The sequence below is a fragment of the Pinus tabuliformis genome, chromosome 8 (assembly GCF_031772625.1).
Source record: "Pinus tabuliformis cultivar Carrire ecotype Pingquan chromosome 8, CPIR1, whole genome shotgun sequence".
Lineage (NCBI taxonomy): Eukaryota > Viridiplantae > Streptophyta > Pinopsida > Pinales > Pinaceae > Pinus > Pinus tabuliformis.
The window spans coordinates 1393349095-1393361470 of NC_142294.1; the positions used below are offsets into that span (position 1 = coordinate 1393349095).

At 40.9% G+C, this 12376-nt stretch overlaps 1 protein-coding gene across 8 annotated transcripts in view; it reads right to left on the reverse strand.

Moving 5' to 3' along the window:
- Nucleotides 1-12376, reverse strand: part of LOC149240761 (uncharacterized) — a 399764-nt gene that overhangs the window by 2136 nt on the left and 385252 nt on the right. For 4 of the 8 annotated variants that reach the window (XM_089373808.1, XM_089373810.1, XM_089373809.1 and 1 more), the window contains 2 exons: nucleotides 11701-11834; nucleotides 11474-11533 (listed from right to left, as the gene is read on the reverse strand). In XM_089373808.1, coding sequence (XP_089229934.1) covers nucleotides 11474-11533; nucleotides 11701-11834 — 194 coding nt within the window. Of the gene's footprint in view, nucleotides 1-11473; nucleotides 11534-11700; nucleotides 11835-12376 lie in introns of those variants that run through there. The other 4 variants (XR_016246545.1, XR_016246543.1, XM_089373811.1 and 1 more) reach the window with 3 other exon arrangements.

Below are 12376 nucleotides of genomic sequence, written 5' to 3' on the forward strand. Positions count from 1 at the left end.
AGCATCAATATCAAAATCACCTACAATGCTACCCAAAGGTATGCCAACTAAACCTCCATCTAGTGAAGGATTATCCTCACCATCATCAATCTGAGAAGCCTCCTCAGCATCAACATCCCATCTTGCTGCAAGGTGTTGAGGTTTCTAAGTCTAACAATTAGAAACCCTCCATGTACTTTCTGATTTATCCCTTCCTACTTGTTCTAATTAATTAACAAGTTATTTACCATGTAAACACTGAAAATAAACACAAGTACATACTCAACACATTATAGATCATCAATTGAAGGAAACAGAAACAAGCACACAAATGACACCGTTATTTTTGGACTAATGTCCCCGGAAAAACCCAATGTGAGAAAACCAATGCAACTATTTGAGGGTTTTATTTATTAAGCAGTTTCAGAATACAATCTGGGTGCCAAATCCGGCTCACCCAATAGAGAAAAATCTCGGTAGTAGTACCTCTCCTTCGGAGACAAATTCTCTGGCTGAAATCCTAGATAAACACTTTGGCAACTCCTCAACTCCAATCTGCCCCACGAAAAACCCAGCATCAGCCTCTTCTACCCTCTGCGTCAGCTTTCTTGGCAGTTCCGACTTTTGCCCTCTGCGTCAGCTTTCCCGGTAGTTTCGGCTTTTGCCCTTTGCGTCAGCTTTCCCAGCAGTTCTGGCTTCCGCCATCTGCGTCATCTTTCTCGAAAGTTTCGGCTTCTGCCCTCTGCGTCAGCTTTCCCGGCAGTTTCGGCTTCTACCCTCTGTATCAACTTTCCCAGCTGCTGCGTTGATCCTCCCAGCATATCTCTGCCTCTCTGCTTCTGTATTCACTACCCCTCAGCTGCAGCTCCAGATCACTCTCTCAACTTTCTCAGCAAAACCAGCCCTAGAAAGTCGAAATCTTGATCTCTTGGTGTGTTCTCCAAGTGACCCTCAAGCCTCCTCTTATACTTTTCTCGTTGACAAATCAACGGTCGAGATTAAGTTCCTAATCAATGGCTAAGATTAGATCTTGCTTGATCCATGACTTTTGGACCATTCTAACATAGTTTTAGATTAATTCACATTAATATTTTATTTTCCCTAAGTTTAGACTTAGGGACTCCATTAAAAATATTAATTATTTTAATATCTCCCAAACTATTTAGAATGTGCCCAAACCCTTTCTGGATATTGGAGATCTCATGTGCCTTAGCCTCTCCAATTTTTGTGGCTAGAGCACATTCGATGCTACCCCAAATCAACACTCCCTCTTAGCGAGGACTGTGCTCTAGTAATACTCCTGACTAAGTATCACCTTGATCATCTGGCATCAGTCCCTGTGATGATGCTAGGCCTGTTGCCCAGCATCTGCACTGTTGCATCCTGTACTGCTACCCATGGCCTTGCCACTGCCACTGCGGCATCCGTATTGTAACTCCCTTTGCATTTGTGCTACTTCCCATGGCCCTGCCACTGCCACTACTGCATCTGCACTACAACCCCTCTCATCGTACTACCCATAACACTACCACTGCTAACCGCTGCATTGCAACTCAGTTACTGAGAAGTAAGTAATTGATCTCCCAACTCTGACATCTCTGTCAGGCTAGAGACACTCCCGATGCTAAAGCTCCCTCTGTCACTGACAAGTGCTCCCTCTCTGACCTCTGCGCTGTTGCAACAACTCCCTGCATCTATCACCGTTGCACACCTCTCTGTGCCATCTTGCACTGGTGCAACACTCCCGTGCCTCTTGCACTGTTGCAGCCTGCTAGCCTCGCGTTGTCCTGGGAATCCTGCACTGTAGCTCTCTTTGCCGCTCCATCCTCATCCGTCTCTATCGACATCCGCCAGTCCTGCTACTCCTCTTCAGGGCTCCCGTAGCCATGTATAATCCAAGAGGTTGGGTACCTCGAGGATCCTGCCCTTCATCTTCTGTAGTCCTACTACAGCTCGATGTCTCCCCACTTTCGCTCAAGTGGTGTGTGTGCACTCATGGCACAGTCATCGTCTGTCTCCACTTCCTTCTCTGCCCTTGCTGGTGCTGCCTTGGTCTCGAAAGCCTCTCCCTTGCTCTTCTTCCTCGGACACTAGGTCGCATAATGACCCAGCTCCCCACAGTGGAAGCATTTGGCCTTGGAGAGGTCCTTCTTGTTCTGCTTTTCTTGCTTACTCTCAAATGTTGGGGTAGCATCCACCTCCTCCTCCTTGATTATGATCCCCTTGTTGCTGCTTCCTGTCTTGGTCACCCTCCTGATCTCTTCTTGGCGAAGAGCCACCCACATTTCCTCCCAATCTGGAAGGGTCGCCCTGCCCAGTATGCTCTAGACAAACAACTCCCAGTCTTCTGAGACTGCATTCAGGGCTATTCTCACCATCAACTTTGGATTTGGTGTGGCTATGGAAGTCAACTGATCTCGGACCTCCTTCAATCGACCGAGGAAGGTGTTTATCTGTTCTCCCTTCTGCATTTGGTATGACCGCAACTGATTTTCTAGGAGAATCTTCCTCTGCACAGAAGTATGCTGATACAACTTGGTCAGGGCCTTCCACATCTCCCGTGCCGTATTCTTCTAGGCAATATGTGGTACTATATGATCCTTGACCCCGTCAAGAATGATACTCTTGGCCCTCACCATCGCTTCCTCATACCTGTCATTGTCAGCTGGGTCAACTGGGACTGCTATTGTCTTCAAGGCGAAGTGCTTAACACGATTACTGTCAAGTACAGATAAGATTCTAGCCTTCCAGACTACGAAGTTTGAGGCTCCGTCCAGTCTGTCCTAGTCTCTTACTCCGTGTAGTGCCATTCCGCTGCTCTTCTACTTCCCTCCTAGAAGTTCTCGATATGACTCCCTCTGAGCCTCGATTTCCCTCCTGGAAATCCTTTTGCTGATGTCGAGATGCCCCCTACTTTGATCGTCTACGCAACCGCACCACTGATCCGGACCTATTTTTGCCTCCCTTAGCCTTTGCGCAGCCTCTTTTTGGCCCAAACTTGACGATGCAGGCACTGCATCACTCCTTCCTTGTTGTTTTGCTGCTAGGAACAGCTTCTGTCACTCGGGATAGCTGTTTTCTGTTGATGCCGCTATGCTCGGCTGATGTCCTCAGTTCTCATGTGATCTGCAACCACGCTCTAATACCATGTTGAAGTTTCTAAGTCTAACAATTAGAAACCCTCCATGTACTTTCTGATTTATTCCTTCCTACTTGTTCTAATTAATTAACAAGTTATTTACCATGTAAATACTGAAAATAAACACAAGTACATGCTCAACACATTAAAGATCATCAACTGAAGGAAACAGAAACAAGCACACAAATGACACTGTTATTTTTGGACTAATGTCCCAGAAAAAACCCAATGCGGGAAAACCGGTGCAACTATCTGAGGGTTTGATTTATTAAGCAGTTTCAGAATACAATCTTGGTGCCAAATCTGGCTCACCCAACAGAGAAAAATCTCGACAGTAGTAACTCTCCTTCGGAGATAGATGCTTCGGCTGAAACCCCGCATAAACACTCCGGCAACTCCTCAGCTCTAATTTGCCCCACGAAAAACCCTAGCGTCAGCCTCTAGGGACTGCATCAGCCTCTTCTACCCTATGTGTCATCTTTCCCACCAGTTCCCGGCAGTTCCGGCTTCTGCCCTCTGCGTCAGCTTTCCTGGCGGTTTCGGCTATTCCCAGCAGCTCCGGCTTCTGCCCTCTGCGTCATCTTTCCCGACAGTTTTGGCTTCTGCCCTCTGCGTCAACTTTCCTAGCTGTTCTGGCTGTTCCCAGCAGTTCCGGCTTCTGCCCTCTGCGTCAACATTCTCGGCAGTTCTCGTTGTTCCCAGCAGTTCTGGCTTCTGCCCTCTGCGTCAGCTTTCCCGGCTATTGTGCTGATCCTCCCGGCACTATCTATGCCTCTCTGCTTCTGTATTCACTGCCCCTCAGTTGTAACTCCAGATCACTCTCTCAACTTTCTCAGCGAACCTAGCCCCAGAAAGTCGAAATCTTGATCTCTTGGTGTGTTCTCCAAGTGACCCTCAAGCCTCCTCTTATACTTTTCTCGTTGACAAATCAACGGCTGAGATTAAGTCCCTAATCAACGGCTAATATTAGAGCATTGTTTTTGAAACAAGAAGAGTAGATCCAGTGCTGAGCAGTGAGGCCAAAATCTGCACTTGGCAGCGATACGAATCCCCTTGAAGGTATTGCGCAGCCCTTGCCGGGAAGCAGATCCGAGGACATCTCTCTAAGTGAGATGATAAAGGTACAATTTCCAGTTCGTGAATTTGCAGAGGCAGAGGGAGTGACTCAGAGCCTCAACGTAGTACTTGAAGGACGTAGTTTCTGTCGAGGTAGAAATCCGCTGGAAAAGAACGAATACACATAGAAGGGGAATTTTCTCCTCAGAGAACTTTCCGCCAGAAAGTTTGAATTTCTCACTTGCTGAGCAGTGCTAAGCAATGACTAGAGGAGTCAGTTTGACATTTGGCAGAGATGGCAGCTGCATCTCCAAGAGGGAGGTGTGGAGATTTAGAGTTGTAGTTCGAAAGAACAACAGATGGGTAGGATCCTTAAGGAGTCCAACTCTTGGATCAATTCCTTGCTACAGGAGCCCAAGATTCAGCAGTAGCAAGATGGACTTAATGTTAGATGATGCAATGGATTGTTTGGAGAAACAGATGCAGTGGCCGGAGACCAGAGACCAGAGATTGATCAACACAGAGCAAGGTTGGTAGCCGTGCAGTTGGCATAGTGCAGGAGTCAGCAACAACGTAGAAGATTCAGAGGGTCGGAATCAACAGCAGTCAGATTCAGACATTCATTGTATTATGTTGAACACAGTTATGTTCAGCGAATTTTGGATGTTTTTCAGCTAAGTCACCTGACACGGGAATTCGAGACACGTAGGATTCGAGATTCGTGGTGTCGGATTCAGACACGCTGACCCCCTGGAACAGGACACGTTATATATTATTTTATTAAAATATATATATATATATATATATATATATTAAAAATTAGATATTATCATATTTCTTACACAAATTTTAATTAATGATACAAATTTATTGATTTCAAACATAGATCTTCATTTATAGCTATTAGCATGCATAGTACATACAAAATTCAAATACATGTCAATCTATTATCTATTTCTTATGCTTGGCCCTCTTGCCACCACGAGAAATGTCTAATTTTTTAGTCTTGTTGGAAAATCAGGATCTTTGTCATTAATATCACCCTCTAAGCATTAATATCCAGAGGTATCTTTGTCATTACCTCTGTATTTGTATAGGGATCTTTGTCATTAATATCACCCTTTAAGCATTAACCTAAGATAGAACAAGCATAGCATGTCAAGTCAAGATTTTGTTTGAGTGATGCGTACATTTTTAGGAGGGTCATGATACAGGAGTTCGACAACCAATGTCACTAACATCAAGGTACATAGAGGGATTGGTGCTCTTGATTAAATACGAGTTCCATACCCTAATACATCACAAAATTCAATGGAAACATTGCAATCCCCCAATCCTAAAATCCTAAAAAACTGATAAGTCTGCTGGATTTTGAATGAAATCTAAAATTCTACTTTCTCCATATGAAATCCAATGAGGCCGAAACCACTCTTAAACATCCTGAGTCATTTCATGGTAATGTTAAAAATTTAAGTAAAAGGATGAAAATGAAGATTAAGGAGAATGTCACTTTTACTTTAAGAATTTAACATTACCATGAACAGGACACGTTTCCCAAAATCGCGACACGCTTTTGAAAATCGTGACACGACCTCGGATTCGACGTGTCGGAAAAGGACACGACGTGTCGGAAAAGGACACGACGTGTCATATGATTTGGACACGAATCTAGACCGAATCATGTCGGATTCGCTGGATTCGAGATACATAGGGGGTTTAAGACGAATCCGGTGACTTAGTTTTTCAGTTGCTTCTCTCAGCAACTAACTTGCAGTACGGATGCAGTGTTAGCAGTGGCAGTGCTAGCAACATGGCAAATGCAGCGTTTGAGACGGAGTTGTAGTACGGATGCAACAGTGGTAGTGATAGTGTCATGGGCAGCAACACAATAGCAGCAGCAGCACAGTGTTGGTGGCAGCAGCAGTGCAAAAAGGAGGTGCTTCAGAAACAAAGCAGCATGCAGCTGGACATTGTTGCTAGAGCACTTTCCTCGCTTAGAGGGAGTGTTAGTTTTTGGTAGTGTCGGAAGTGCTCTAGCCTTGAAAATTGGTGGAGAGGCTAAGGCACATGAATTCTAAAGAACCCGGAAACCGTTTGGTGAAATTCCACCCAGATTGTAGTTTATTAAAATTAAAATATTAATGGGTATTAATCAAAATATGGGTGAGAATGATCTAGAAGGTGGATCAAGTCATGTTTTAATCTTAGCCGTTGATTACAGACAGAATCTCGGTCATTGAAGACTCAACAAGAAAAGTATAAAATAGTGTTGTGAAAATCGCGATTTTTTGAGTTTGGCGATATTATTGCCCGATTTTTACGCTAATTTTTTTTCACAAAACATTGAAAAAAATCGCGATTTTTTGGGAAAAAATCTTTGGGGAAAAAATTGTTTTTTTTTTCGACGATGTTTTTGATGAGGAGGAGGAGCAACAGGAGGAGGAGGTGACACAACCTACCCAGGCTACCTTTGTCACCAGTAGAGGACGTGGTCTACCTCCTGTAGCTCCTAGTTCTTCAGCTTCTAGAGCACAACAGAGTCCACTACCAACTCCACCCGCATCTACATCTAGAGGGGCAGAGGAAATTAGTAGTATTAGACTTTAGTTATTTGGTTCATTTCATTGTATATGACATTATGACTCATGATATGAGATACATTATTATATTTTTTGTTGATATTTTGAGGCTGAGTTGGGACTCAGGATTCAGGACTTACTATTCAGGACATGATTCACTGTTATGTGATGTAGCACTAGAAATGATATTACACATCTTATATATTAGTTCTTTTATCGTATTTATGTGTCAGTGTATTTATTTTATGTTGTAGATGCTTTAGATATTAAAAGAATTGAAAAAAAAATAAATATTTTTGTCTGTTACGAATTTTTCCCAATTTTTACTGATTTTTTCCCGATTTTTACGATTTTTTCCCCTCGCCGATAATATCCCAATAACGATTACTGCAACATTGGTATAAAATGGAGGCTTGGGGTTCATTTGGAAAAACACACAGAGAGATTGAGGAAATCGATTTTCGAGGTGAGAAGTTCTCAGGAGGAAAATCAATTGGGGAGATCTTGCAGCAGAGGGGTAGTGAGAATCCGGGAGGGCTTTCCAAAGAATACTGATAGAGAGGCAGAGAGAGCTTGCAGAGAGGAAGCACAAAAGACGGGAGAGCTGACGCAGAAAAGCTTCCTGTCACGCAGAATCTAGAACTGTTGGAACAACCGAAACTACTGGGAACTTCTAGAACTGCCAGGAGAGGTGACGCAGGCTGGGAGAGTTGATGCTAAAAAGTTGCCTGTCACGCAGAATCCAGAACTGTCGGGAACAACCGGGAGAGATGACGCAAAGGCAGCGCAATAGTAGGGAGAGATGACGCAGAAAAGTTGTCTGTCACGCAGATTCCAAAACTGTTGGAACAACCGAAATTGTCTGGAATTGTCGGAATTGCCGAGAACTGCCAGAACAACCAGGAGAGCTAATGCAGAGGGTAGAGAAGGTGACGCAGGGCTAACGTAGAGCCATCACAGAAATAGTCAGGGTTAGCCAGTCTTGTGCCGGATCAACCGAAATTCTGCCGGGTGAAGTGAGGTAAAACTCACTCATATTTTCCGCCAGTGTTTTCTCTGTAAAGGATTGCTAGATGAGCATTCGAGCACTGTTGCACCAGATTGCTAGATGAGTATTTAGAAATTTCTACTGCATAATAATAAAACCCTCAGAACTGCTGCACTGATTTTCCCGCATTGGGTTTTTTCCGGGGACTATTATGTCCAAAATTAAGTGTGTCCTATGTATCTTGTTCTTTGCTCTGTTTTTTGTTTCATGAGATCAAATATTTAAATAGCGTAGGCTGTAGAAGTAATTTGCTTTAGTATTCACAAGAATAACTTGATGAATGGAATTTAAAAATCAAGTAGGTGAAGTAGATTCAGATTTGCAGTAGGGATTCCTTTAGAGTGTCGGAATTTTCACATAGCATACGTTGGATTCTGCTCATTTGTTCCTACATCCGACTTTGCTTTTAGTCTGGTTTCTTCGATCTTACACAATGACCATAGATCTTGAAAAGGAGTGGCTTCTTTCTTCCCATAGATACTTGAAGTGGAGTTGCCCCCATTCCTCCTGTAGTACATTTAGTACTACAGTGGTCATTTCTTTGTCAAACATTATTTCACCCAGATCTTTAAGTTGATCTCTTATTTCAGAAATCCTCATAAAATATGAGGCTATTCTCTCTTCCCTTTAGATCTTTAATTTGTAAAGTTCTTGCCTTAGAGATTACCTCTCCAGTAGTACTTACAGAAAATAACTCTACCAATTTGTCATATATAGCTTTTGCAGTGTCTAATTTTGATACATATGGGATGAGAGAATCTTTGATGGATTCTATGAGAATCCTCTGGGTTCTCACTTCTCCCTTCATGAATCTAGCATGTGCTTGAGTATCTTCTTTGGGAGGTTGAGTTATTGGCCCTTTGATGTGGTCCATGACTTCATTCTCAATGAGATTTAGGTAGTTCTTTTCTTCCATTCAAGGAAGTTTGTAGCCCAAACCAATTTGTTGCTTTCCTTGCAAAAAGACATTTTGATAGTATCATATGAAGTCATAAACAAACTTGAGTATTTGTTGCTCGCTTCCTCCTTAATCTTGATGTTGATAAAGGACTACTCCTTGAAGGATTGATGAGAGAGAGTTTGCTTCACGATCCTTCTTGAATGTTCCAGTCTACTTTCGACCTTGAAGAGCTTCCTTAGATGATGATCTCGGAAATACTTCTAGGGTTTTGGTCTTTCTTCCTGCTTCCTTCTTGAAGATGATTTTGGTATGATGAAGGTCTTGATCTCTTGCTTTGATCCTTCTTTGAAACTTGACTCTTATGTGTCTTCTTGATTAGGTGCCCCTTCTTGACTTTTAGCACCTAAGCTCCAATACCATGTTGAGAAATCTAGGGCATTAGAAGTAAGGAGATTTCTCTTCTTGATAATTGCTTGTGATATACTTTTACTTCTTGAATTATGATCTTCTCTTCGCTATGTTATTATTGTGTTCTTTCCAACAAGACAATGACCAAATAAACAATAGAAGACAAGAGACACAGTATGTAGGCCAGTCATCCAGGGCCAAAACTTCTCACTCTTTGAGAGGAAACCCAATCAAAAATTCTTCTTATACGTCCTCAATTGATGAATACCAAGACTATGATAGAGACCCTTGACTCTAGTGTCCTACCAACACCAAGTCACTACCCTTTTCTTCAACGATGCTTTCCTAATCTTCTTCTTGGCTTCCTTTCCCTTCTCGATCTCGGCTCCTTTTCTTCTTGATCTCGGCTTCCTTTTATTCTTAGTCTCTTCTTGTAGGCTTGTCACCCTACCACAGAAACCCTATATTATCTTTGCTTCCTTTATAGTCTCTACAAGAGAGAGACTTCTTGCACCTTGACTCGGCTTCTCCTAGCGAGGCTCTATACCCAAACAAAACACCTTAAAGTGACAGTTGCTCCTTCGATTTCTTCTGGATACCTTCGGTTCTGTTATCTTCGCATGTGGGAGGACAAACTGACCCAAAACCAATGCTTCACTATCTTCGTTATTCTTCCTCTTTGTTGCGTTGATATGGAGGCTTCTTCTGGTGTATACTTCGCACTTCTTTCTCGACTTGCTTCACTGAATTCGTTGTTTCCAAATGACGCTGAGTAAGGATATATATACAAGTTTGGTCATGACCTCTAGGCTGACAAGATCTCGTGGAGGGAAGCCGACTTCATCTTCTAGATAGATCTCTTTGTTGTAGGCCGACATCATAAGGGATAGTGACAAGGTCTTGGAGGATGATTTTACATAGACAAGTGTGACTCTTTACAATAACTTCATTACATGACAATGACTCTTTTATTCTTTCATGACTAGATGACAAAATTCCTAAAGGCTCTCCATGGGAGCCTTGACTCAAAAATAAAATCTCTTGCTCATGAAACCCATGATGCAAGTATTACAATAATTTTATTTTTCTTCTTTTCATCTCCTTACATAAAAATATAATTACATGTCATTATGAAGACCGAACCTAGTAACACTTTTCAACAATATGTTCATTTGAACCTTTGTTTTCTGTCAACACGAGTGACAAATACAAATTTGGGCCCACCAAACTATGGAATGTGGAACCAGAGTTGCCTGACTTGGATATGATGTTGAATAACATGTCTCATGATTTTGTTTGATGAAAAGGCACCAATAATTGCATCTTCAAGTGGACATGGCAGCAATGCTCCTGCTCCTAGAGAGGACTCAAATGTTGATATGGCAGTGGATCTTAATTACATGGATGAAGACATATTTGATGATATGTAAATGTAATTTATGATGATGTTTTAAACTTTTGAACAATAAACATTGAATACCATAATATGTCATATGATAGTAGATTGCCAGTCAGCTCATTTTTGTAATTTGTACTACGTAGTGTGCATTATAAATTTTGGTGATGATATTGATGATTGAAATTGGAAACAGAAACTTGATGATATGTGGAATGTTATAATAATCATTAAAGATGATGACAATGTTTATGCTGAATTGAAATAATGATGATTTGTTTATGTTGAATTCATGATTATGATTATGTATCTTTAAATATAGAATCTAGATTCTGAAAGATGGATAGTAGTATGAAAGTTTTGTTGTCATATATATATATATCATTTCCTTGCTGTATCGTATCTGGATTTTTTGAAAATTTTCATATCCGTTTCAAACACCATGTCCGTATCCGTTCCCGTATCCGTTTCAGTGCAACTTAGAAATATTTCAGAAATGGCAAGCAAATCTTTTCAGAGACATTTTTTTTATAGCCCTTTCTGAGAGGATGCAGTTTAAGAACATTCCTAGCCTGTGTTCCCTGCTACGTGTTTTTAACCAAAAGATGATAATGGGGACACAAAATCACTTTGGAATCTATAAATATCTGTAACATATGCACTATAAAGCACAGAATCACATAGAAAATCTAAAATTTGTCAAAAAACCTATTGTCAAGATGAGTTAGGATCTGTAATTTTCACCAAATGTGTCCACAAAACAATGTGCAGATATGAAGCACTCCAAGTTTTGTAAGAAATAAAAAAGAGAAAAAAAATGGGAGAAAGACAATAACACTAATTCCATTTTTACAAATTACACAGGCAATATGGTTATGTTTGTAGGTGAAAAGGATTTTATTATGAATAAGAAATGAGCATCAAATCAAATTTTCATTTGGATCATGCCGCTCAGAGTCAGAAATACCTGAATTTGTTCATTTGGGTCATCCATATGCAATATGAGGTTGCTGAGAAAACCCTTTATCTGGAATAAAAGGTGAATACAGGTAATCAACTCTTACATATACATAGTTAGCTCCGTGATATCTACTTATGCAACAAGATTTTTATGATCAACTTACGAACATATTAAGCTATTAACAAGTGCATTTCTATAATATGACAAAAAAAAAATAGTGATTAGAAGCTTACATCAATATTTCTAGCTGATGAAGATGCTACACTTAGGAAGTTTGAAATCGCAGGTAATATCCCAAGACGAACAGCATCACTGCTGTCATCTAACCGCTTTTGTAATGATTTGCTCACTACTGTTATCTGTTCATCTGCACAAACCCGATATCTATCTCAATTTAGAACTGTGAATGAACTAACAGTATAGTAATATGCTTTCAAATTCAGTGATCACGATGTTTGAAAGTAACAAACTTAGCCTGCATATTTTGCATTACATAATTTAATCATCCCTTCCTAGTTAAGATAAATATATCTAGGTAGCTATTATTTATGGAAAATATCAAACCATCAACGATAGTGAACTTATCAAAAAAATGGAAAAGTAATGACATTCGCTTTATGTCTTCTACGGTAACTCGAAGTCTCTGTACCATTGCTCATTATAAACAAAAGAATGGCCTATACTATTGCATCTTATCAATAAATGAATGGCATAATTACTAAGAAGGAAATTTTATACAAAATGTATTAAATTTTACCAAAACATAAAACAAAATGTTTAGCACTGGAAATTCTGTAAAGATAGTTCTCTATGAGAGAATACATATAGCTATATACTCCTAGGCAGCCAAACTGGCTCAGTTGGTGGCCAGATTTCCCTTGAAAGATCCTGCACTAAACTTCAGGCATC